The sequence below is a fragment of the Panthera onca genome, chromosome A3 (genome assembly GCF_046562875.1).
Source record: "Panthera onca isolate mPanOnc1 chromosome A3, mPanOnc1 haplotype 2, whole genome shotgun sequence".
NCBI classification, from domain to species: Eukaryota; Metazoa; Chordata; class Mammalia; order Carnivora; family Felidae; genus Panthera; species Panthera onca.
Genome location: NC_138341.1, coordinates 109857504 through 109884008, shown reverse-complemented (window position 1 = coordinate 109884008; position 26505 = coordinate 109857504). Strand labels below are relative to the sequence as shown.

General features: G+C 44.8%; 2 protein-coding genes across 6 annotated transcripts in view; one reads left to right on the top strand and one right to left on the bottom strand.

Moving 5' to 3' along the window:
* Window positions 1-17105, top strand: part of PANK2 (pantothenate kinase 2) — a 31483-nt gene extending 14378 nt beyond the window's left edge. Inside the window, exons 2-7 of one of the 2 annotated variants that reach the window (XM_078444236.1) lie at window positions 2608-2960; window positions 7431-7684; window positions 8761-8937; window positions 10993-11116; window positions 12988-13113; window positions 16546-17105. In XM_078444236.1, the coding sequence (XP_078300362.1) occupies window positions 2608-2960; window positions 7431-7684; window positions 8761-8937; window positions 10993-11116; window positions 12988-13113; window positions 16546-16596 (1085 nt within the window). In that variant the 3' untranslated portion in view covers window positions 16597-17105. Of the gene's footprint in view, window positions 1-2607; window positions 2961-7430; window positions 7685-8760; window positions 8938-10992; window positions 11117-12987; window positions 13114-16545 lie in introns of those variants that run through there. The other variant, XM_060613333.3, reaches the window with a different exon arrangement.
* Window positions 17106-20045: 2940 nt separating this feature from the next.
* Window positions 20046-26505, bottom strand: part of RNF24 (ring finger protein 24) — a 78669-nt gene continuing 72209 nt past the window's right edge. For all 4 annotated transcript variants that reach the window (XM_078444238.2, XM_078444239.2, XM_060613395.3 and 1 more), the window contains one exon: window positions 20046-26069. In XM_078444238.2, coding sequence (XP_078300364.1) covers window positions 25931-26069 — 139 coding nt within the window. In that variant the 3' untranslated portion in view covers window positions 20046-25930. The remainder of the gene's footprint in view (window positions 26070-26505) is intronic.

Sequence of the window (26505 nt, the reverse complement as noted above, 5' to 3'; positions counted from 1 at the left end):
CTTCTTTTTAGGGTTCTGGACAGTTACTGCCCTTATCAACTTAGTTTTGCTGATCCTATCGTTTCTTGTTTCCCGGAATTATTTTGGAAAATAATACATCAATAAATCTGTATCTTTAGTCATTTCTGTGATCTAAGCTAGGAGGGCAAGGCAGTCTGTGCAGTCCATTTTGATCTGATCTCCTGAAGCTATTTTTTGGGAAGGATTTTTTTGGGAACAGATATTAACTCTAAAATATGTTACCATAAAGTCCTTTGAAACCTTTTATTTTAGGGACATCAGGTTTTGAGAAATTGACCACTGGAGCTTACATGTTACATAAGGTTGGGAATTTCCTCTATATCTAGTTTGCATACTAAACCAGAGCTCTGAAAAGTTTCAACATTTCTTCTTTGAGCCAAGAGGAAGGATGTAGATTTTCATTCTCAATCTTTTTTTTTCTTTTTTTCAAAGTTGAGATTCATGGGTAGTCATTTTGTTGTTTTTTAATATTTCATTGTGTAGTTTGGGCTTATTTGTGCAAGAGGGCTGGGTTGACTCAATATTTTGATGTTTTTCTTCCTGATCTTTGTGACTTTTTTTGAAATAATACATTTTTAAAAATATGTTTTTTATTTTTATTTTTTTAAATTTACATCCAAGTTAGCATACAGTGCAACAATGTTTTCAGGAGTAGATTCCTTAATGCCCCTTACTCATTTTGCCCACTCCCCCCCATACCCTTCAGTAACCCTCTGTTCTCCATATTTAAGAGTCTCTTAATGTTTTGTCCCCTTCCCTGTTTTTATATTATTTTTGCTTCCCTTCCCTTATGTTCATCAGTTTTGTATCTTAAATTCTTTGTATGAGTGAAGCCATATGATACTTGTCTTTCTCTGACTGATTAATTTCACTTAGCGTAATACCCTCTAGTTCCATCCACGTAGTTGCAAATGGCAGGATTTCATTCTTTTTGATTGCTGAGTAATACTCCAGTGTGTGTGTGTGTGTGTGTGTGTGTGTGTGTGTGTGTGTGTATGTATATATATATACACACACATAAAGATATGTGTATATATACATATATATACACATTTATATACATAAAAGATAAAGAAGATTGTGTGTGTGTGTATACATATACATGTATGTGTATACACACACACACACACACACACACACACACCACATCTTCTTTATCCATTCATCCATCGATGGACATTTGGGCTCTTTCCATACTTTGGCTATTGTTGATAGTGCTGCTATAAACATTGGGGTGCATGTGCCCCTTTGAAACAGCACACCTGTATCCCTTGGATAAATGCCTAGTAGTGCAATTGCTGAGTCATAGGGTAGTTCTATTTTTAATTTTTTGAGGAACCTCCATACTGTTTTCCAGAGTGGCTGCACCAGTTTGCATTCCCACCAGCAGTGCAAAAGAGATCCTCTCTCTCCGCATCCTCGCCAACATCTGTTGTTGCCTGAGTTGTTAATGTTAGCCATTCTGACAGGTGTAAGGTGGTATCTCATTGTGGTTTTGATTTGTTATTTCCCTGATGATGAGTGATGTTGTGAGCATGTTTTCATGTGTCTGTTGCCATCTGGATGTCTTCTTTGGAGAAGTGTCTATTCATGTCTTTTGCCCATTTCTTCACTGGATTATTTGTTTTTTGGGCGTTGAGTTTGTGTGATAAGTTCTTTATAGATTTTGGATATTAACCCTTTATCTGATATGTTGTTTGCAAATATCTTCTCCCATTCTGTTGGTTGCCTTTTAGTTTTGCTGATTGTTTCCTTCCCTGTGTAGAAGCTTTTTAAAAAAAAAAAAAAAATTTTTTTTTTAATGTTTATTTTTATTTTCGAGCATTTTGAGAGAGCATGAGCAGGGGAGGGGCAGAGAGAGAGAGGGAGACACAGAATCAGAAACAGGCTTCAGGCTCTGAGCTGTCAGCACAGAGCCCGACATGGGGCTCGAACTCGCAGACCACGAGATCATGACCTGAGCCGAAGTCGGATGCTCAACCGACTGAGCCACCCAGGTGCCCATTGTGCAGAAGCTTTTTATTTTGATGAGGTCCCAATAGTGCATTTTTGCTTTTGTTTCCCTTGCCTCCGGAGACGTGTTGAGTAAGAAAGTTGCTGTGGCCAAGGTCATAGAGGTTTTTGCCTGTTTTCTCCTCGAGGATTTTGATGGCTTCCTGTCTTACATTTAGGTCTTTCATCCATTTTGAGTTTATTTTTGTGTATGGTGTAAGAAAATGGTCCAGGCTCATTTTTCTGCCTGTTGCTGTCCAGTTTTCCCAGCAGTATTTGCTGAAGAGACTGTCTTTATTCCGTTGGATACTCTTTCCTGCTTTGTCAGAGATTAGTTGGCCATACGTTTGTGGGTCCATTTTTGGGTTCTCTGTTCTGTTCCACTGATCTGAGTGTCTGTTTTTGTGTCAGTGACTTTTTTTTTTAAAGATATTTTCCAGATCAGACAGAATCCTGTTTCTTTTCCCAACGCCCTTTTTGTTTCTCTAGTCCTTGGAAACCTCAGGGTATGAATAAATTGCTAATCTAGTACGTATGTGTTTAGTTTTCAGAAAAAAAAAAGTTGTTCTGACTTTTTTTTTTTTTCCCATTTAGTTTTTCCATGGTTTGGCTTGGATATTGGTGGAACCCTGGTTAAGCTGGTTTATTTTGAACCCAAAGACATCACTGCTGAAGAAGAAGAAGAAGAGGTGGAAAGTCTTAAAAGCATTCGGAAGTACCTGACCTCCAATGTGGCTTATGGGTCCACAGGTATTCGGGATGTGCACCTGGAGCTGAAGGACCTGACTCTGTGTGGACGCAAGGGCAATCTGCACTTTATACGCTTTCCCACTCATGACATGCCTGCTTTTATTCAGATGGGCAGAGATAAAAACTTCTCGAGTCTTCACACTGTCTTTTGTGCCACTGGAGGTGGAGCGTACAAATTTGAGCAGGATTTTCTCACAGTATGTATTTTTTTTAGCTTACATACAATTTATGGTAATCTGATCGTTAAAAATAATACCAGTAGCAAGTGGTGGAATCATTTCCATTTCTAATGGAACTTGAGTTTTCACCCAATTAAGATTAGAGAGATGTAAATCGAGTCGTAGTCTGGAGTTGCCATCTAGAGATTATAATAAGCTGTGATAAGCAGTCTGAGGAACTACCTACGAGGAACAGGTCATTAGGTCTGAAACTATGAGGGGCATCTGGCTGGCTCATTTGGAAGAGTGACTCTTGATCTTGGGGTCATGAGTTTGAGCCCCATGTTGGGTATAGAAATTACTATTAAAAAAAATCTTGGGGCACCTGAGTGGCTCAGTTGGTTGAGCTTTTCACCATTGATTTAGGCTCAGATCACAATCCCAGCATCGTGGGATCAAGTCCTGTGTCAGGCTCTGTGCTGAGTGTGGAGCCTGTTTGGGATTCTTGTTCTCTCTGTCTCTCTCCCCCTCCCCCTCTTGCCTTCTGCCCTTCTCCCCCGGTCACTCACACTGTCTTTTTCTAAAATAAAAAATGTTAAAAATCTTGAGCAATGAGATTGGAAAAATAATTTTGGGGCACCTGGCTGGCTCAGTTGGTGTAATATGTGACTCTTGATTTCAGGGTCGTGAGTTCAAGCCCCACATTGGGCATGGAGCCTCCTTTAAAAACAAAAAAAAATTTAAAAAAAAAATGTCATTTCATGTCATAAAATTTCTTCCAGGGGCGCCTGGGTGACTCAGTCGTTAAGCATCTGATTTGGGCTAAGGTCATGATCTTACGGTTCATGAGTTCAAGTCCCACATTGAGTGAGCTTGAGTCTTACTTCTGGTGAGTTTGTGCCCTGCATCGAGTGAACATGAGCCCTGCTTTGGGTGAGCCCTGTTTCTCTCTCTCTCTCTCTCTTCCCCTTACTCACTTGTGCCCTCTCTCTCTCTCTCAAAAAAAAAATTGTTTCCAATTTTGTCTACCACATAATTTCTCTTGTCCCCCTCAATTGTTTCCTGGCAAGGTTACTATTAAAAAAACAAGGAACGCTGGTCCAAAGCAGTGGCCTCTTGGTCTCAGGGCTAGTCTGAAATGGTTAACAGCAGAGCCTTCTCTCCCCAAATGCCTTCTGATGTGTACTGTTCTGCACTCTTGTTATATGTGTCTCTGAATCATGTCTGGATGCTGGGGGAGTGCCAGTGGGTGTCTGACTTTGTTTTCATTTAGTAACACTGTGTGCAAGGCCTTGAGGCTAGGTCCATTGAGGGTGGATGTGGTTGTGGGGTTAGGTGGGAGAGTAGACAAGTGAATTGGCCAAAACTCTGACTTTCAGGGTCAGAATAGATTGAAAATATCTTCAGTGTCTATGGTTTTTAAAAAAAAAAATTTTTGTGTGTTTATTTACTTTTTGAGAGAGAGAAAGAGAGAGACAGGGGTGAGCAGGGGAGGGGCAGAGAGAGGGAGACACAAAATCCAAAGTAGGCTCTAGGTTCTGAGCTGTCAGCACAGAGCCTGATGAGGGGCTCGAACTCATGGACTATGACATCATGACCTGAGCTGAAAGACACTTAACTGAGCCACCCAGGCATTCCCAGTGATTGTGTTTTTAATGCCACTAATGAGAATGTTATTCTAGAGATTCTGCCTTTGCCTTTGTTGTTTTACCTTTCTTTTTTTCTCCATGTGTCAATGTGTGGTTTGTGACATCCTCTTTCTTTGTCTTCTTTCTCCTGACTTCCTCCTGTTACTGACCATAATCCTAATATAGAATTGACATGAATTTTTATCAAGTTTTAATATTCTTTGCCTGAATTTCTTTTGGTGGTTGGTTTTTAGTGGTTTCTCTTCCAGCAGTGAGGAAAGAGGAAGTTTAGTTGGAGTAGAGACGGTTCCCTTCCTTTGTGGAAACCTCATAGTGGACTCTGGATCATAACTGATGGGTAAAGGAGAAAACTTTTTGCAGGACCCTGTATAGATGCCCTTTGGAACATATTTGAAAACCATTCAGGCTGTTTCCAGAGGTTCAGCATTGTATGGTAATTCAAGGGGACGGTGCAAAGTGAATTTTAGACCTTAGAAATCAGTTCTTAGGCTTTCGGGTTTCTCATTTGAATGCAGCAGTGCTGTCCTTGAAAATTATAGGAAAATGAAATGCCTATCAAATGCTCTTTGTGCATTAAGAGTAACTAGTATTTAATAAACCACAGTGGAATGTTTTTTTAAAATACTGAGTTTATTTTGTTGCCTTTTTTTTTTTTTTTAAATTTGAGAGAGAGAGAGTGCAAGCCGGGGAGAGGGGCAGAGGGAGAGAATCTTAAGCAGGCTCCACGCTCAGTGTGGAGCCCGATATGGGCCTCTATCTCACAACCAATCTCATGACTGAAATCATGACCTGAGCTGAAATCAAGAGTTGGACGCTTAACTGACTGAGCCACCTAGGTGTCCCTACTTTGTTGACTTTTAATGTGAATCAAATTTCTTAACATACTGGGTTTGCTTGTTGGTGTAACACATTATGTTATGAATACCTTGCATTAGTGAAATTAGCTATGCATTTATTCGTCTAACTATCACTTAGGGGCTGGGATTCATTAGGAATTAGCAGGACACTCAGGATGACAGGAATTCTAGAAAGGAAAAGGAAAAAAAAAACTAGAAGGAAAAAGGAGACCAACTGTTTGGGCTCCACTAGGCCACCAGTGTAAAATGATGAAATGAAATGAAAATACAGAAAAGGAGATACAGAAGAGGAAATTCAGATTCACATGCAGGAAGTTGGTTTTGAATTCATCTCAGTAGAGAGGGCATGAACAGGTGCCATAGGGACAGTGATGAATACTTCAAGGGCTTGGGTTTGGTCAGAGGAGTAATTTAATATTCTTACTTAGGGATTAAGGATTAAGATGAAGTTACCTGTTAATTTCCCTCTTTGCTGTGGATCAGAATAAATTGAGTAGAAATGTAATCAAGTGAGAGTTGACTTAAATGGGGAGGACTTGCAGGGCTGGACCCACTTGTAAACAGAAGTAGGTGCTGTAAGGGGGTTAGGAGGCAGTTTTTACCTTTGTCACTCAAATATGTGGAGTGTATGTGCTTGCAAACATTCACGTGGGTTAGAAGTTCAGGAAGTAAAGTGGGGAGTTTTTTTTAATGTTTATTTTTGAGAGAGAGAGAGAGAGATCAAGCAGGGGAGGGGCAGAGAGAGAGGGAGATACAGAATCAGAAGCAGGCTCCAGGCTCTGAGCTGTCAGCACAGAGCCTGACACAGAGCTCGAACTCATGAACCTGGAGATCATGACCTGAGTAAAAGTCAGATGCTTAACTGACTGAACCACGCAGGTGCCCCAAGTGGAGATGTTTCTTTATGCCATCTCTCCAGAGTCACCACTGTTAGAAGTTTATGTATCTTTTTAGTGTTCTCTGCATGACTGTATGACACACACAGGTGCATGTAAACTTGGCTTTACACATAGGCAAGTTAGTTAGGGTCACGTATTATGAAGTGTTTCTCAACTTGCTTTTTTGACTGACAGCATGTCTTGGAGTTCTTCCCACCTCAGTTCTTAATTACTGAAGATCCTTTTCGTTCTTAATTGATCCTGTACATTGCTTTCTAATATGAATAATAATCATTCTGTTATTTAAGTGGATTACATTGGTAACACTTGGGAATTTTGATACTGCTAAAATCTTCTCATCCTCCAGGGACTATAGTTGGTTTATTTTTTATTCATTTAAAAATTAAAAAAAAAAAGTTTATTTTTGAGAGAGAGACAGAGTGTGAGTGGGGAGGGGCAGAGAGAGGGAGAATCCAAAGCAGGCTCCAGGCTCTCAGCTGTCAGCCCAGAGCCTGATGAGGGGCTTGAACTCAGGAACTGTGAGATCATGACCTGAGCTGAAGTCAGACACGTGTCCGACTGAGCCACCCAGGTGCCCTGTATTTGGTTTTAGATAGTGAAAAACCTTATTACCTTCTAATTATATACTTTGCAGCCCTTTGACGTCTGTTTATTAATAACAAAGTGAGGCCTAGTTTGATACTGTTCTACAGCTTCGAAGACGGTTGTTCAGAGGGTAGATGTCTGAGTCCTTGTGGCTCCTGCCTTGTGTCACCAGGTGTTTGAGTCACTTGAATTTCTTGGAGTTGGCTTTCTAATAGGGCGGTGATCTCACCTGTGCTCCTGACTCATGGTCCCTGTGAGTAGATATCTTGTTTTCTGCTTGGGTTTTGGGCACATTTCTCTAGCTGCTGCAGTGGTTTGTAGGTGGAGTGTATTTGGGTCTGTCTAATCAGATCGTCCCTATGTTTTTTGTCTCCAGCTTTGTTCTGTAAATCATATGTACGAATAGTACACATCTGTGAGCACTTCTATGGTTTGTTTAATGTAGAAGGGTGCCTTATTAAGCAGAGTTTTTATTTTTGGCTTGTTAGAAAGTCTGAATGTATTTTTATTTCATTACAGATAGGTGACCTTCAGCTTTGCAAACTTGATGAACTAGATTGTTTAATAAAAGGAATTTTATACATTGACTCAGTTGGATTCAATGGACGGTCACAGTGCTATTACTTTGAAAACCCTGCTGATGCTGAGAAATGTCAGAAGTTACCATTTGATTTGAAAAATCCATACCCTCTGCTTCTGGTGAACATTGGCTCTGGGGTTAGCATTTTAGCAGTATATTCCAAAGATAATTACAAGCGGGTCACGGGTACCAGGTAGGTCTTTTATATAAAGGTCATTGTTCTTGATATTGTGATGAGCTAAAACTGAGTTTTCAGGTATTGCATATAAGTACACCTTTAAGAATGTGTTAAAATTATGTGAAAAGTAAAAAAAAAAAAAAATGTGAAAAGTGGTTTTTTTCTGGAATTATGCAAACAAATATCATTTCTCTTTGAAAATTCTGATTTCTTGACTTTAATCTGTATTGTTCAATATTTCATTATCATAGTTCGGTAAAATATTTCATTGGCAGATTCGTTGAAGCCCACAGTCCCTGCCCTCAGATAGTATATGATGTGCATATACCATAAAGTTACCAAAGCTACTAGTTAGCATCTATAAGGAGAAGACAAGGCAAGATCCCAGCTTTGAAACTTGGCCTGGATTTTATACATACGTGTGAACATGCACACACTCACACTCACACACCCACGGGATGATCTGAGATCTAGAAGGTGAGGTACTGAGCAACAGAAACATGATTGGAGGAGGGTAAGCCGAAAGGGGTGGAGAAGTGAGTGGCAGGCAAGAGTGAATATGCTGTGGTTTAAGGATTAGAGATCGTTAGATGCAAAACAAGGAGCTGGGGTTTGGGATAAACAAGGTTTTTTAACAGGTGTGAATTAAAGAATGAGAGGAGTAATTTGGGGGGAGAAAACCGTTAATGGAGGAGTTCTTTGCGGGGTGGGGGACTGATGAGCCAGGATGACAGGGGGTTTAGAGAGACAAAGGGAGGAGGTGTTAGCGTGGCCTGGGTGTGTGGCGGGCAGATCTGCGCCCAAAGCTCCTGACACTCAGCAGATGCCCATACTGCACTGGGGGTGCAGGCAGGGAGGTGAGCCCAGTGTTTTGCCTCACTGTTTTTGGCTCACGTGAGTATGTACCTTCAAGGTATGTATCAGGTGCCCTGAGTTTATCTTTCTGCAGTCTTGTCTGCCAGTGGCATCTGCAGGATTGGGTTAGGGCAAGAGTGAGTTGATGTACGGATACAATTTTCAGTTCATAAATAATTACCTTCCCGTTCTTATTTTTAAAATGTTCTAATACTGTGTTGTTTGTTTTTAATCAGTCTTGGAGGAGGAACTTTTTTTGGTCTCTGCTGTCTTCTCACCGGCTGCAGCACTTTTGAAGAGGCTCTGGAAATGGCATCTCGTGGAGATAGCACCAAAGTGGATAAACTAGTTCGAGACATTTATGGAGGGGACTATGAGAGGTTTGGACTGCCGGGCTGGGCTGTGGCATCCAGGTAAGGGGGCGTGTGTGTTCTGAGAAAGACAGGAATAAGATACTAAATATTGGATGTATCTTTTTCCTTTTAAACGGTTTTATCCAGCTATAATTTACATACTGTAATGTCACCTGTTTAAAGTGTAAAATTTAGTGGTTTCAAGTATATTTACAGAATTTTGCAGTCATCACCATAGTCTAATTTCAGTACATTTTCATCATCCCAGAAAGAAACCTTCTATCCATTAGCTGTCACTTCCCATTTCCTCTACCTCAGTCCTTGGTAAACACTCATATGTTTTCTGTCTGTAGATTTGCTTGTTCTGGACACTTCATATAAATGGTGTCCTATTATGAGATTTTTGTGACTGGCTTCTTTTCACGTAGCATGTTTTCAGGGTTCATCCATGTGGTAGCATGAATCAGTAGTTTGAATTTCCATGTGAATTAAAAAAAATTTTAATGTTTTTATTTAGAGAAAGAGAGAGAGCATGAGCAGGGGAGGGGCAGAGAGAGAGAGAGAGGGAGACACAGAATCCGAAGCAGGCTCTAGGCTCTAGGCTCTGAGTTGTCAGCACAGAGCTGGATGTGGGGTTTGAACTGGTGAACTGCAAGATCATGACGTGAGCTGAAGTTGGATGCTCAACCAACTAAACCACCCAGGAGCCCCTCCATGTGAATTTTACCATCACCTTGTCAGTGGCTGCAAAAAAGGCATTTAGGATTTTGATAGGGATCCTGTTGAATTTGTAGGTCATGTTGGAGGGTATTGCCATCTTAACATTATCAAGTCTTCTGATCCAAGATAAAATGTCTTTCCATTTATTTAGAATTTTACTTTTTTTTTTTTTTCGTTTTAATGTTTATTTTGTTTTGAGGGGAGGGGCAGAGAGAGGGGGAGAGAGAATCCCACTGTGAGTGCAGAGCCAGATGCAAGGCTTGATCTCACAAAGTGTGAGATCATGACCTGAGCTGAAATCAAGAGTTAGATGCCTAACTGACTGAGCCACCCAGGCGTCCCCTGGAGTTTTGCTTTCTTTCGCCAAAGTTATATTTGTAGTTTTCAGTGTACGGTTGTTACACTTCTTTTGTTAAATAGATTTCGAAGCATTTTATTCTCTTTGATGCCATGGTAAATGGAATTCTGTAAAAATTTTATTTTCAGCTATTTAGAACACTTGTTTTTTTGTATTGGGACACATTAAAATTTTTTTTTAATGTTTATTGTATTTTGAGAGAGAGTGAGAGTATGAGTGGGGGAGGGGCAGAGAGAGAAGGAGACACAGGATCCGAAGCAGGCTCTAGGCTCTGAGCTGTCAGCATAGAGCCCAATGTGGGGCTTGAACTCACGAACCGCACTTAACCGACTGAGCCACCCAGGCACCCACACGTGATTTTTTAAAATGATAGTAAAGGCCCACATATATATGTGCTTATGTGCTAATTTCAGGGACTTTGTAAATGCTGCACATTTTATGTTTGAGTTTGCAGCTTTTGTGCACTGTTAATCACTTGCTTTTCTGATTGGGTTTGTGTTTTGATCGGTTATTAATGTAGCAGTGCTGCTCTACAAGTACTTTGAAGTACTTGGTCTTCTAGGGAAATCTGACACTCTTCCGTAGTTGACTCTGGGACGCCACTTTGCTTTACTCTGATAAAGCAGTTTCCGAGCTGCGAACGTGACCATTCAGCTGATCGGTATGGCTGCGCAGCTGGGACCGAATCGCCAATAGAGGTGTCTCCCTGGAGCTGTCCTCTGGCTGTGGAAGGCACAGTGGCGCCTTAGAGTGGATCTGATGAGGTCCTAACTGGACGTACAAAGATCTGTTATCAGTGCTAGATGTCACTGGGAGCTGTGGGGAAAGGCATTTACTTACTCAGAATGCTTGAGCGGTTTCTTCCAAGTTGCATTTCTCTTTGAACAGATGCTCTGTTATTTTGTAATAAATGGTTTGAAGATTTGAACAGTGTCGCCCTAAAAGTCGCATTTATCTTAGTAGAGTAACATTCAAGTTCCGTTGGGCTGTGTTGCCTTTTGGTTCAGTGGCCGCATGTTTTTTTTCTTCCTTCACAGCTTTGGAAACATGATAAGCAAGGAGAAGCGAGAGGCTGTCAGTAAAGAGGACCTCGCCAGAGCAACGTTGATCACCATCACCAACAACATTGGCTCAATAGCAAGAATGTGTGCCCTTAATGAAGTAAGGGGACCTGGATTTCTTTAGATGCTCTGAGGAGAATACAGAACTTACTAAGTGGGCCTCAGCCCTGTGTACAACGTCTGTCTTGTCCGCACAGTACCTGAGTATAGTTGTATGGGGTGGAGTTTCATTGGCCATGTTAAAGCTCTTCAAGTGTAGACTGCTCTTAACTGATGTTTTTTCCTCAGTGAAGATAAATATTGCCACTATGTAAAAGTAAAATCACATCTTTTGAGGGGAAAGTAGGAAGGTAGGAAGGCAGTGAGAAGTCCTGGTGATGGGGCAGCAGGGGGCGGGGGGGGGGGGGGGTGGGTGGGTTGTAGGCAGGGTAGACAGCAGCCCCATCGAGCCTGGAGTCCCCGGGAAGGCATCCGGAGGAGTCGCCGAGGCCGGGAGAAGAGAGCGGGCAGCCGAGAAGCGCTCGCCCCGTGCGCCGCCACGAGCTGTCTTTGTGCTTTCAGCTTCTTTACAGTGCTGCCTTGTAGCATTCGGGTCAAGCAGCATTGTACAGGGCTATGAAAGAACCGAGAGCGGCCTTCCCCGGGGTCCCGATGCTGCGGCTCCGCCACTTGTCCCTGCTCACGCGGTTTTGCTTACATTTACTCTGCTCGGTGGATCGTGTAGGCATGCGGCTTAAAAAAGAAACTTCGAAAGGCACAAAAGGGGATTGTCTCGTTTTTAATTAAAAAGCTACTGTATCAGCATCAAGTAATTAAAAACATTCTTCATTTGAATATGTTAGTTACTGTTTTCTTTATCGCTTGTTCCTTTTCCTGTGCTTTTATAAGATATATTAATTGGTGTCGGTGTACGTGCCAATTGACATTTTTTACTCAAGTATTTAAAATTACACAGCTGTGTTCTTGGTTTGTTTCTGTGTCATAAGTCACTCCCGTAGAGCTGGGTGTGGGTTGCTCGCCAGTGATCGTTCTGCAGTAAGGCATTTTTAAGCGTGAAGCTTTTCTTTTGAATTTTACTCTTTTTTTTTTTTTAAATGTTTATTTATTTTTGAGACAGAGAGACAGAGCATGAACGGGGGAGGGTCAGAGAGAGAAGGACACATAAAATCTGAAGCAGGCTCCAGGCTCCAGGCTCCGAGCTGTCAGCACGGAGCCTGACGTGGGGCTCGAACTAACGGACCGAGAGATCATGACCTGAGCCGAAGTCCGACGCTCGACTGACTGTGCCACCCAGGTGCCCTGGTTGAATTTTACTCTTGATGAGGGACTTACTCAGGAGCGAAGTCTCTCATGTAGAGAATATGACTGTACTTACGCGTTTTGGTAGGAATTGCCAAGATGCTTTGCACCAGGGCCGCATTAACTTAGATCTGTTTAGGCAGTGAACGAATGGGTTGGTGTTACCACAACTTTACTCACACTGGGGTAGAATTCCAGTTAGTTGTTCTGCTGCTAGCTTTTAGTAGGTTTAAAATATTACTCTCTCGGATTACTGGTGAGGTTGAATTTTTGCCCCTTATATTTCTTGTATAATTTGCTTATTTGTGTCGCTTTCCTTCGTTTGAATTGGGGGTCTTACTTTTTTTTCTTTCCTTTTTTTTTTTTTTTTAAACTTTTCTGTATAAAACTTTTACCAGAAGTTATTGTTTGTCATACTTAATACAAATGTTTTTCCTAATTTGTATTCTCTTGTGACATTTTCTGGCATGGCTTGAGGTGGGTCCAGAGTTGTCTGGGTTCAAATTTAAGTAGCCTTGGACCAACTAGATTAAATGTAAATACTTTTTAATTTTTTTGCTCAGCAGTCAAGTTGCTGCTAAAAACTATGCACGTGGTGCTCTGTTTGGGGTAGCTTTTACGAGAGAACAGAAATTAAGATGAAAACTAATTACCTTTTTTTAATGTGCTCAGAACATTAACCAGGTGGTATTTGTTGGAAATTTCTTGAGAATTAATACGATCGCCATGCGACTTTTGGCATATGCTTTGGATTATTGGTCCAAGGGGCAGTTGAAAGCACTTTTTTCGGAACACGAGGTAAGCGGACTTATTTCTCGCGATGTGTTACGAGTGTAAAGGGCATGCAGTTCCCACCGCTTGGAACTCGAAGTAGATGTGAAATGGACTGCACTGCAGTTCTTACTTAATTTTTTGTAGACGTATGATATAGGGTTTAACTTTGTAATGTTCAAAAGCAATTTCTTACCTGATTTACTGCAAGGGAAATTTTTGGTTAACTGTGAATGTCAGCAATTTAAGATTAAAACAAATTTATTTCTTTATTTTGAGAGAGCACGAGCACACACAAGTCGGGGAGGGACAGAGACGGGGAGAGGGAATCCCAAACCGGCTCTGTGCTGATAGCACAGAGGGGCTCAGTCTCATGAACTGTGGGATCATGACCTGAGCTGAAATCAAGAGTAGGACACTTAACCAACTGAGCTACCCAGGCACCCCTGAACGTTAGCAATTCTAAAGAAAAAAAACCTTGATAAACATTCACCTCTATTTCTAGTGTTACTTTTTTCCAAACCATCCATTATGTTTTTCCCATTACATTTTGTAAATGCACTTGGGGTTCTGCTTTTTTCATTTTGATGTTGGCTTTTGTGTATTGATACAGTTCATGGGCCACTTATATAAGATGTGTGTTCTGAAAACAGAGAAATACATTCCAAGATTAGAACCACATAAGAACCTCATACCTAGACAGGCTAGAAATGACAGAATGGAAGAAAATCATTGAATTGCTCCACTTGAAATTCTGTATGGGAAAGTGCCTTTCTATTTTTCCAGTTTGGGGAAAAAAATAGGACCATAGCTATGGAGGGGAACCTCTCTTCTGTCCCCTTGCTTGTGGGGCATTTGAACTATTTATTTCCAGTGTTGCTGGATCTTAGTGCTATCACAAACATTTTTCAGAATTGTTTGTGTATATTTACTTAATAGTATTTATAGGAATCGGCAGAATAAGATTTGAAGTGCTACAGGGATTGCTTTTTCCGTTAAAGTTGCTCTGAGTTTTTCCTGTTTAAGTGCCCTTATTAAGTTCATTGTTAAAATTCAAGGTGCACAGATTCCCCTTATCAAAGCTTAAAGGTTAGTCATCTAATTGTTTATTTTATTAAAAAAAAATTAATTGAATAAATTTCACATGTAACATTGTGTAAGTTTAAGGTTTACAGCTGGTCACTTTGATACATTTATGTGCTGGGAGGTGGTCGCTGGTGTGGCCACCTGGCCTGATGTGATGGTGCTGCATTATTACTGGCTTTGCTTGTCCTGCTGTGCATGAGATCTCTCTGGCTTATTTACTGCCCGTCAATTTGTACGCTTAAACATTTTTTGCTTTTAATGTTATTAATAAATCAGTACCAAATTATCTTTCAGTTTCTTACATCTTTTATATATATCTTGCTTTTTGTGATTTTTGACCTGTTCTATTTTGCTTTATGTTAGAATAAAAAGAAACTCTCTTTAATGTTACATTGCAGTAGAACTTTCCTCCTGCTCCATTTCTACCTCTTGAAACTTTCCTAGGCAGAATGTGGAGATTCATTTCTTAGGTTAACTTTTCTTTTTTTTAATCTTCACACCGTAACAGTTATAATTTGAACACTTTGTGGAGTCTTGGTTTTACGTTTTGTCATTCTTACTGCCTGCTGACTTCATGTTCCTCTCTGGTTATGCTTGCTGGCCCCGCTGTCTCTTTTCCAGTTGCATCTAGGCTTCTGACTCCAGGGTTGATCGCCGCACTTGTGGAAATTTGATATGTTAGGCTCTGACATATGAAGCCTTTTCCCCTGTGAAGTCGGGAAGTGAAAGTTTTGTATAGATTTCTCTCTGCCCTCTGTCTGCCTTTGCTCTTCTCATCTTAGCATTTTGTAGCTTGTAACGACTTACACCTTCTGCTCGGTGGTGGGTTTTGGGTCTTCAGTGGAGTGCATTACATTGGTTAACTTCATCTCTTCTTTTGTTGCAAAATAAAAGATCCAGAAGGCCACGGGAAACAGAGTGCGTAGCCAGCTACTAAAACGAGTGCCCGCCGGTGAGCCCACCTGAGCCCACCCTCCGCCAGCTGGTGCACTTGTGGGTGTCCTCTCAGGATGCTCATCGTGTAGCTGGCTGTTTTTAAAACCAAGAAACAGAATGAGAGGAGAGGCTTCAGCTTCTCTCTTGTGTGGCCACGTTTCTTGGAGAAGCTTTCCTTGGAAAACGGAGTGGACTTCAGTTGTTTATGATATTTAGAGACCGTTAGCACGTTCTTTGCAATCCGTCAGCATGTCTTTCAGGATCTTCCCACTTTCCTTTTTAGTCGTTTTTGTCTTTCTTAAAGGACTTTGCTAACTGCCCGGCTAGCTCAGTCAGTAGAGCATGAGACTCTTAAAGGACTTTGCTGTGGCATCTTATCCCTTGGAGACCTTGACGGATCCTGTATCCGGGTAGGACTGTTCTCTGAGGCCCGCAGGCACTGTCTTTTTACCAGTGTGGGTTTTGTCTCATTTTTCTGTTACAGTCCTTTTCTTTTTCTTGTCTGTTTTTGGGTTTTCATGTCTTGGTTCTTGGTTGTATTTGACCTTGGCTACTTACTTCTGGAGATGGGCTTGCATTGTCCTCCTTCAGCTGCTGCTTCTCGCTCTCATGCCTCTGCTGTCTCTCCAGGCTCTTCTGTTGCTCTTTCACATGGTGCTTTTCTGTCTGTGTCCCCCTCTTCATGTCCCATTAGGGCACGGTTGTCTACTCCTCTGCTGCCCGCCTCTGCCAGTGCTGCCCCGACCACTGCCTTGCTCCAAATGCAGACATCCAGTTACTTCCTGGGTGCGGCTGCTTGGCTGCCTGGGGCACTCCGGCCTTGCACGTGCTGTATGGAAGCCGTTCTTGCTCGCCACATCTCTTGCTCCTATACCCTCGTGGCTGTCACCAGATGTATGGGGGACACCTAAGCCTCCCTGCTGCCCTCTTCCCCTTCTTCAGGCAGGTCTTGAGTCAGTCCCAATCTCTTCTTGCTCCTTTCCATCCCCAGCCCAGTCAGGCCCTCCCCCTCCATAACCTGCCCCTGCCACCCCCACCCCTACCCCCCCAGCTTTTCCTGCCCCATCAATCTTCAGGTCCCGTCTTCCCTTCATTCCTTAGTTGTCTGGAAATGCTCTGGGCCTCTGCTGCTTCTCACATCCTCCTTCTGCAGGAGGCAGCCCAGGTACGGGCTCTTTCCAGAGGGAACTGAGCTGCCATGGGCTTCATAGCTCCTGCAGCCCTCACCGTGGGTTTTGGTCTCACATGCTGGCATGCCCGGGTGTTTTATACATCCAGCCCTCCTCCTCAGCCTGGGAGCTCCTTGGAGCTCAGCAAAATAGGTGCTCAGTATCGGGAATTAAGGGCACTGTTGGCTTTAACACTAGTAATCATATTTAGGTAATTTAAATAAGTCTAAGGAAAATTGCTCTCATTTGTGGTGTACTTTTTTTTCAGGGTTATTTTGGAGCCGTTGGAGCACTCCTTGAGCTGTTGAAGATCCCCTGATCACCTGGGGAGGGTTCCTGGAACATTGCACAATGGGATCTGTGAACTTTTGTTTTTTAAGAGACTCAATTTTATGATGGTGTACTACCCAAATCAAAGCAAGGAAGGATGAGTGTATTTTTCTAAGTCATCAAGATAAATCCTTAAAAATTTAGTCGAAACTAGTAACCACTAAGGAAAGATACATATAAAAAAAAGTGGACATGTCCACGGCAGTGAGGATTTGCTGTAGTTAAGTTGCTCTTCAGTATAGCTTTGTTAAACCTGCCATGTGTTTTTGAAATTCCCCGTGTCACTTACTGGGAGCCACTTCAGGGGAGAGCTGTTCAGTGTTCAGCTGGCTGGTTTTGTGTCTTGTTGAACTTGCTAAATGTAAGGCAAGTACTGTATCTTGTAATCTCATCACAATGTAGTCAGTATAGCCTTGGAGATCATTATCTGTGAATTAACTCTGGTGTTCATTTAGCCTCTGTGTGAACATATTGAAAAACATGTTTTATTTAAGGTTCTGCAAACTTAAGAGTAATTCTGTACTTGTAATTTTGGCAATTGAGCAACTTTGGGGAAGGGCAGTTCCAGGTTACTCTACACTGCAGATCCTGGGAAGGTGTGTCTGGAAAGATGGGACTTAGTCCACCCTGGGAAGAATGCCCTTGGGGCGGCGTGGGGGGGTGGGAGGTAGGGAGTTAAGCGGAGTTAAGCTAGTAGAAAAAGTGCACCTGGAAGACTAAAACCAGATTTCTCGAATCGACATTTTCAGGGAATCGGGAAGAATCTGATTGTTTCCGGCTGGTAGAAAGTGAGGAATTGAAGTCCATTGATTAACTCCTGGGGGCAGGGTAGGGAACTTTTGCCTTCCTCTCCCACTCAAGGTTTTTACTTGCTGGAAGCTGGCAAGGCTGGCTCTGAGCTTGGGATAGGACTGAGTATGAGGGCTGCATGTGTGAGGCTCAAAAGGCAGCTTGAGGAGTCTTGGTAGATAGAGATTTAAGATGGAGTCTCGGTAGAGATTGACTTAGAGCGTTTTCTTTCTGCTGTGCAGAATAATTTAAATAACCCTTCCCCTTGGAGATAGAATATTGTTTGGAGTCATATCTTGTGTATTTTTGTGCCTGCATTGCTGTTGAAGGCCATGAAAGGTCTGTATAAAGCAGGCTTTGAACTAGAAGGTAATCTCAAGGCCCTGCAGCCTCCTTGCGCCTGGCAGGGACCTAGGTTGGAAGAGTGCAGGGCTGGGTCACCAAGGGAGGAGGGGCGGCCGGATCCCTTGGCACCCTTTTGTGTTGGCCGCGTGGGGGCAGCAGAGGCACGTGCCAGCTCTGGGACCAAGGGCAGCTGCCTGCGGGGCAGGGAGTGGCCATTTCTTAAGGGCGCCCCTCAATGCAGCTGGGCATCAGCGGGTTGTGGGTACTGTCAGCCTGGTGCAGGCCAGCAGAACTGGAGGAAAGCTGTGGGAATGGGACTTGTGGCTCCCGGGAGCCAGTCAGCCTCTCTTTTGCTGCTGTTGGCCTTTGCGGGCCTCTGCCCGAGTCCCCTCTAATCTCGTCTGCGCTTGGTGGCCCCACCTTCCCTACAGCCATCAAAGACCATGTCCCTACCCACCTGCTGATACGCAGTTGTGCTCTTGGGAGCCCCTGTGCCCCAGACCCTCCTCCCCGCTTGCTCTTCTCCAGAGGAGGTGGGGGAGGGAGGGAGCCTGCTTCCCTGGTGGAGACCCGGGCGCCTGTGCTGGGGTCCCCTGCTCTCCCCACACGTACTGTGCTCATGAGGCTGTGACCAGTGCTTACATGGCTGGCCTCATACAGCCTTTGTTCTCCCTGCAGTTTAATGGGAACAGACCTGCCTGAGGTCACACAGCTAGACCTGGGCAGAGCCGCCTCCTGCATTGCGTTCACCTTCCGTGTTCTGCATCCTTGCCACTTCCTGCTCTTGAAAGGCTGCCTCTGTGACTTCTCTGCACTTTGTGTCCAAAGTGTCACTGCCTGGGAGGGTGCCTGATCAGTCACCAGTGGGTCGTTACTAAGTCTAACGGACATTTCACGTCCTCTTCTTCCGTTCTAACACAGCAGACCCCTCTTGCTTTTCCTTCTGCCTCCCAGGCCACCTCTGCCCATGCCAGCCACTTCTCCTCTGAGGACAGATCTTGCCAGCCCCCTGGGCGCAATTCTGGACTTCCCTAAGCAGTCATCAGCCCTGGACATTGATTTCCAAGGTAGCGGCCCCTCACAGCCCTTTCCTTTGAGTTGTAGCCCCCCGGCAAGGACTGCCTTCCCCTCTTAGCACTGTGTGTCCCCAAGGCCATCTCTGCACGGGAGTTGCTCACATTCTCTTCTGAGCCTGATCCCAGTTTACTGCCACTTTGCTACCTCTGGCTTGTGAGATGCATGTAAACTCCCACCGCCTGGCACCACTGCCAGTCCCTGGTGTAAGCTACTGCCGTCTCAGCAACGTCCTTTCCAGTCTGCCCTCCGTGAGTTGGCGAGGGCCCCCCGCCCTCCACTGGAGGCAGTATGTGTACGTGTGGGGTGGCTGCAGTTAGGACCCAGGTGGGAAAGGAAGGTGGCCTAAGCCAAGATTGGAGCAGTAGACGAAGGCTGGGTTGCGGTGACTGGATAGTGGTGAGGGAGTCCCAGTGAGGCACCCAGTCTTGTTGGGAAGGCTTGGTTTTGGATTGCCAGGTCTTGATACCAAAAAGGCAGCTGAATATTTGGGTTGGAGATTAAAGACCTGCAAATGATGTCTATCTAGGTGGGAATTTAGTGAATATGAAGGTTAGAGGGAGAATAACTAGATGGGCAGAGAAGGAAAAGGCTGCAGAGCATGGTCTGAGAAGGGGCTGAGGGAGAGGAGCTCTCCAGGCACCTGCATTCAGAGGAGGTTTAAGAAGTGGTCCAGATTTGTTGCAGGGTCACAGATGGCCTTGAGGGGGCCAGTTTCCCCCAAGCTGCGGAGCCAATGCTGACCTGCAGGGCTTCTCGTGAGTGGCGGTGAGGAGAAACAGCAGTCACCACGGGGGGACTTTGGAGTCTAGGTGTGTTTTTTCCCTCCTGACAGAATAGTTGGTATTTCCAAGCCGGAGATGCAGCTAGAGAGGTGGGGGGCGGGGTGGGCTAGTTCCACCACCTCAACCCCCCTGGGCGCTGACTCCTGCATTTGTGAGACAGCTGGTGTGTCCCGTGGCATCTGCAGGGCTGAGGCCAGGGGGGCAGGTGGGGTCTTGGCCACCTCCTTCCTCGCTGTGGCCTGGTGCTCTGCTCCTCACCTCTGACCTGCTCCTTGCCCCATGGGGGTGCAGGCCCGAAGCTCCTTCATCACAATCACATGTTGCTGGGGACCAGCTCATTTTGATCAGAGCCACTTACCTTGACTTTCTGTTGCTACACAGGCTCAAGAGGGGTGTAGGTGATCTCAGGCTCCTCTGAGTTGAAGGGTACATGCTCGGCACAAAGTATTTTCAAAACCTGCTTTTTATTTACATTTAAGTCAATTACATGCATGTTTTGTTTTTAAAACAGGAGTAATTAGCCAAAAATGCATTAAAATTTTAAAATAGCAATTAAATATACAAAAATATAGCTTACAAAAAACTGCGGATGTTTAAAAATATTCTGCTGCAGAATTCTTAGTGTACAAACACGTCTATGAAACCTGAGGTTCAGAGTTTCATAAACTTTTTTTTTTTTTTTTTTTTGAGGGAGTTATACAGTATCTAGTGAGTAAACCCCAGTGGGCTAAACTACAGGACTAAACTACCCCCCTCCTTCCTGGCAATGATGTCGAGAAACCCAGAGACGACAGTTATGAGGAACACTCTTGGAAGACCAGGCTCTCTCCAGGAGGAGCTTCCCTAACACCGGCACCACCGGCCCCACCTACCCACCTGGCTGTAGCACGGCCTGGGAGGGACCGTGTGCAGCTGGCCCTAGATGCAGGTACAGGGAGCTGAGAGGAGCTTCACCAAGTACAGACCGGTCCCTTGACAGTGGCGGGGACCACATTCTAGGTCCATGTCCCTGGAGCAGGGAGGGTGTTCTCCCTGACCTGAGAGCCACAGAAGTGAGCACTGGATTGGTAAGCAAGGGTGCAATGCTCGGTCTGAAAATGGAACCAAACTATTAGCATTTTGCAAAGTTGGGCTCTAAAGCTGAACCGGACAAAGACAAACTTATTGAACAAGCCCCTCTATTTTTCTTGTGATATTCCCACTCAAGTGGAAGCACAGTCCATGGCATGGGGGATCTTTCATTAATATTATCTACTAAAGAACCACTCTGGTTAACAACTGCAGGTTTCACCAGAATTTAGACATTGTGAATTTAGACACATTCATCTCTTTTACTTAAGCAACTCGTAATAGCTGATGTGAAAGACATTCTAACCCAGGGCCAGCTAGTCAGGTGACAGAAGGGTGGCATTTCACATACAATTCCTTTCAAGTTTCAGGTTAGGGGCCTAAATTGCACTTTTAATCCAAGGAAAGCACTGGGCTGCTGCTCTGGGAGGCAGGAAGCCAGGGAGGGGGGTGAGAACCAATGTAGGAGTCCATGCCCCTCACCCTAGGGCTGCCTGGAAGAAGCAGCTTTGTAAGACATTTTTTTTCTTAAAAGATTTCTGTTGTCGAATGGAAAAAATGCTGTGGCAAGCATTTTCTTTTTAATGTGTGCATAAAGAGTGGGGAGGGAAAGGGAGCAGAGCCAGGACCTTGAAGATGGACACTGAAGTGTGTGTATCTATGGTTAGTCTTGAGGAGACTGGCCACCTACCTGCTTAGCGTCATCTGAGACATCTGTCCCCCAAACAGAAGGATGCCTCAGGCTTCAGTTGCTGCTGCTTATCAGACTCCTGCCTCAGAAACACAAGAACTCGCCTAAGAAATGACAGTTGTAGCCAGACGTCACCCCATCGGATGGGGTTGGATGGGGACCAGGGAGGTGTAAAAGCTGTTGGACCTGGACGAGAGGCCTGCATTGCTGTTCTCAGCAACACAGCAGAGCCTGCTGTTGGGTGTCCTGTCACAGACCAGACTGTCCTTGTGCAGTCTGGAAACTGGTGGTGCTCTCATATTATCTGAGTGTGTGGTAAGGGTCAGGGAGGGATTGCTATTTCTGCTTTGTATGGAAAACTAGAATTTTAGTATGCTGCAATCAATAAAAAATGCCTTATTCAAAAGGGAATGTGATTGCAAAGACATCCTCCAATTATGGGCTCACCTTTTACAGGTATTCGGACTTCTGAGATGGCTCTTCCCCCATGAATAGGAATGCTCCTTGGATATACTGGTCTGGTATCACATGAGTAAAAGAGAAGAGTTATATATACACGTGTGTAATCCCTGTTTATGCGTAAATGGTCACTGGAAGGATCTACATGGAACATAGTGGAACACAGCGGGTGTTCAAGGGGCAATAAATTGGGCTCGCTAGGTCAGGGATGCAAGGAAGACTCATGATTTGTGAATTATATGAAGGGATTACCTATTCAAAAATTTATGGAATAGCTGCCAAGGAGCACCATGGGCAAAGACAGATGGAGGTGACTGGCAAGATCAGGAGAGGAAAAGGAAGGGACCCAGGTAAACGCAGGCCTTACCCCAAGGGAGCTCCTGTATCTCAGGAGGCTCTTGCTGAGGTTTTGTTGCTACCTGAGCTACAGAGGAGCCCTATGTGACTGGCATGATCCTGCCTATAATAAGGAACTTCCACAACCCCAGGCCTACTGCCCACCAGGCTTTGGACATTGTATGGTCCTCATGAGAGCCAGCAAAAATGTCACTACAATTCTTAGAGGGCAGAGAAGGAAATCAGCTTCGGGAGGCTAACTTGCATAAAGACACATGGCTGGTGAATGGCAAGGGATGATTAAACTCACTCAGCACTTTTTCTGTCCAGAGCCTCCCCGTGTTCATTCCATAATTCTCAGAAAGCCTTTCAGAAAAACTACTACAGTTCAGAATAGCTTAGCAGAGCAAGACCAGGCCACAAAGGTGGCAGGCTTTGGAGTGGGGCTGTGGAAAGGTACAAATTGGTCCTCTAATGGGTCCAAGGGACTTGGCACTGGGGCAAAGGATCTTAATTTTGTCAAGATGTGTTAAGAACAGGCTATCTGGCAATGATGGAATGTTCCCTGTATTCCTCAGCTTAGACTTCGCCTTGGGCCATCTACTCGCATCTGGCCATTTCTGTCTAGTCCAGCTCCCTGCCTTGGTGGGCACAGGCTACGAGGACCTCACCTGCCAGGGACAGGCCCAACCACATCACACTGTGGCAGAGAGAAGCGGCAGATGACAATGTCTTATGCCTACTTAATCAGGAATCAAGTCAGGCTGGTTTTGTTCCCTGTTTCTAAAGCCACCTGAATTCAGCTGTACTCCTAGCAACAACTAGATAATGATGCAGCCACCCATGGAGTTCAGTTGGGGCTGAGTTACATTCTTTTAACCCACAGCATACAAGTAACATCCGATCTTTGAGCTGCTTAGACACAGCAAGACAAAGTAAAAAAAAAAAACAAACAAAACAACCAAAACCTGCCATGTCACCCCCCAGTGGCCCAAGAGCAGACCAAAGTCCCCACGTGTCTGCAGATTAACAAAAGATCACCAACAACTTCCCAACAAAAGATAGATGTGGCCAGGGTGGCCTCAGTGTAAGGTGTGAGCCTGTGCCAAGAGTATTAGGGGATCCTTAACTCATTCTTTAAAAAGTTCAGATGAAGATTTAACCTTGTCCACAGACAACTGTGTTTTAATCAGAATTGAAGATGTAAATTAAGCCCTGGCCATTGGCAATAATGACAGTGCAGCACAGAGTCCTGGAGGAGGAGGACCCAGGTCTGGGGAGCAGGTGCATTCAGGTTGTCTTGCTAAGAGTGGCAGGAACTACTACTCTGGGTGACACTGGCCGAGCTGCAGTGGGACACCGAGCCAAGAAAGGAGATGGTGAGCAGAGTGAATATTCACCACTCCATATCCAGCCCCACCCTGGTGAAAGGGTGGCATTTAAAAAGCCCTCCGCATTCACAGGTGTGGAGGTCACGTTAGTGGCACCTCGTGGGGGTTGGTGCCCAATGGAGAGTGCACGGCATTCTGGCGCTCTCCTCTAATGGCTGGAAATATGCACCAACCATATCAACTTGCCCTTCCTGTGACAGGGAAATGAACTAATCTACCCACACATACAGGGGCAGAAAAAAGCTGCAACTGATGAGTTATAATCTTGCCAAAGCTGTGAGCTGAAATCATTTGCAGTTTTTAGAGCATGCGAATTCCTCCCTTCAGGGGAAAAATTCTCTTTCCTGTTGGAACCTTGTAACAAGGTGAGATCTGTCCCAAGCCATCCCATGGGGAATGGTGGGTGTTGGCCACAACTGAGGCTAGTCTAGAAGCAGACCTACTTTTGACACTGGTCACTGGAAACATTTCACTGTAAACTGGGTGCTTTGCAGCATTCAACTCCATTGTGCTACCAACACAATGCAGAAATGGTGAAAGTAGGAGCGCATGAAAATCTTTTCAAGGATGCCCAACAGGCTAAGGCTTTCATATAAAAATACCCCACACTTCCTTGCTCTGTTGAAGCAGCCAGTTGGCGTGACATGAATAGGTCACAAGGAGGAAACAGCCAATTCTGACCAACTGGATTTGTAATTTTCCAAACTGGATTTTGTCCAGCACTTTCCTAGGCTAATGGGAATTTTCCTCATCTGACCCCAGCCATCTGAGCCAAGGACAGGTTCTGTCTCCCATTCTAAGATGGTAGAGACGAATCCAGAAAAAAATCCCTGGAGACATGCCATGAACAGAGTAGTAAAGCTTCCCCCATTCTCTCTCCATACCATGCAGACCACATTTCCAATGAGAAACTGTCCTCACTCACACCTGGGGAATGGAGCAGAGGCAAAGCTGTTGACGAAGAGTCCACCCTATAACAGAAGGAGGTGGAAAGCAGTGCCGTGGAAAAGAACTTTCTATCTGACCCAAAGCCACTTCAGATGGCAAATTTATACAGTATTCATGAATCCGAATGGACTCTTCAGTCATTTCTAGAAAAGTTGGACAGAAAGAGCCAAAGAGCAGCATGCATTTCTCTCCTATAAAGACACTTTAAATTACTTATCGCAAGTCTGAATACTGAGGCACACACCAATGGGTGAACAGCCCTACGGGAGCTTCCTGAAACTACTTACAATTTCAAGTGGATCCCTCGCTTCAGAATTACAGAAAGATCTTATTTGGGATGCTTCAAATTGTTAAAAAGCCAATGACAGGCATTTTCTCTTAAGTAGAAACACAGGGCAGGAGAGGGAAGGAAACGGAAGGAGTGGAGAGAGGCAAGGGAGTCAGCATCCTCTCATCTCAGCAGGGCCCGGAAGACTGGCCATTCTCAGGAAGAAGCTCCCCTTGGGAGCCATCTGAGAGGCTCACAGCAGCTCCTTACTGAGGCAGTGGGCTAAGACCAGCAGCTGCACTGGAACCCCACTGTAGGGGTGGGCAGCACCCTGAGGCTCCCTGGGTCACACACAGACAGCACATCCCCTGCTGGGGCTCCAGATGGGCGGCCTGGCTGGGCTTCACTGGGGAGTTTGGGGGGGGCGGGCAAGAATAAGAGGAAATGACTTCTGACCAAGCCTTTCCAAGCGCATCTAATGTGTTTAGATGATTTGATAAGCAAGTGTCACGAACTTGAGGGAGAAGGAGTGGCAAGGGGGCACTGCTGCTCTGTGGTAACCAAAGCCCCTGGGTTCCAAGATGACCTTATCAAAGGAACATAATGTGAAAAGCCTCGTTGGCACTGCCTCACCAATCACTGGCAACCAGTCGGGCAACTGAGGTAACCGCTGGTTTTACTTGGCTCAGGGACTGCCAGGAGGGTCTGCTACTGCAAAAGCATGCACGGTCTGCATAGAAGCTCATCTGTCCGCAGGGTGGGGGTGGGGGTGCGGGGGGGGGGGGGGCTTTAAACACCTGCCCTCAGTTCCCTTCTCTAACAGTCCTATCTTCCCTTCTGCTTGATAAAGATTCACCTTGACATGGAGAAAAGTATCTGGGAGACAGAGTAATGGCGTCAGCAAGAGACCCTCGTGAAATTTCTTGAACGTAACCGGAAGGCTTATCCATCATCCACTCCTCTTCTCTTGGCATGGGGTAGTGTCAGCGTGCTTTGGTTGTCACAAGACCCAGCAGTCTGGCTTCCCAGTGTAGCTGGCCCGAGTTCTTCATGAGGCAAAGGAAGTGGCAGCTGGTGCCCCAGGTAGAGCAGCCAACGCAGAGACCGCTTGTGTTCCTCCTGGCTCCATATGGATGTCGGATCCCACAGCAGTTTGGTCCTTGGGGGAGCTATACGATGTTCTCTGCCCCGGGCAGGGGCCCCTGCGGGGGTCCACGGTCCTGCTTACTGTGCAGCTGGGCCAGCTGCAGAACTGGCATGTTGCACAGTGGACATACTTTACGAACCTCGAGCCACTTAATAAGGCACCTGCAGGATGAGACAACACAGGAGGAAGATGTCAGTCCCAGGCTTATGGCGCCCCCTGCCAGATGCCTCATGGGTTAAACACATCTGCCCCTCTAGCCAGGGGCTGATGTGAACACTCAGATCCCAAGCAGCTCCACCAGCAGGTGGAGAATGCCTGTAACCCTCTGGAGAAATCAAAGCCTCTAATCTTCTAAAAGGTGATACGAATCAGCCACAGCATGCTATACCCTCGAATCATCCATGACTTCTTAAAGGATGAAGTACACTGAGGAGGGTGGTGGGAAGTAGGAGAAATAAAAGTTTTTAATAGAAATGAAAACAAAAAATTGTGAGAGAAGAGGGAATATTAGTATGTTGGCATAGGAGATGGCTTCACACTCCCACTTACATTCATACTTTATTTATTTTGATTTAAAATAACTGGTTTTAAGTTTTT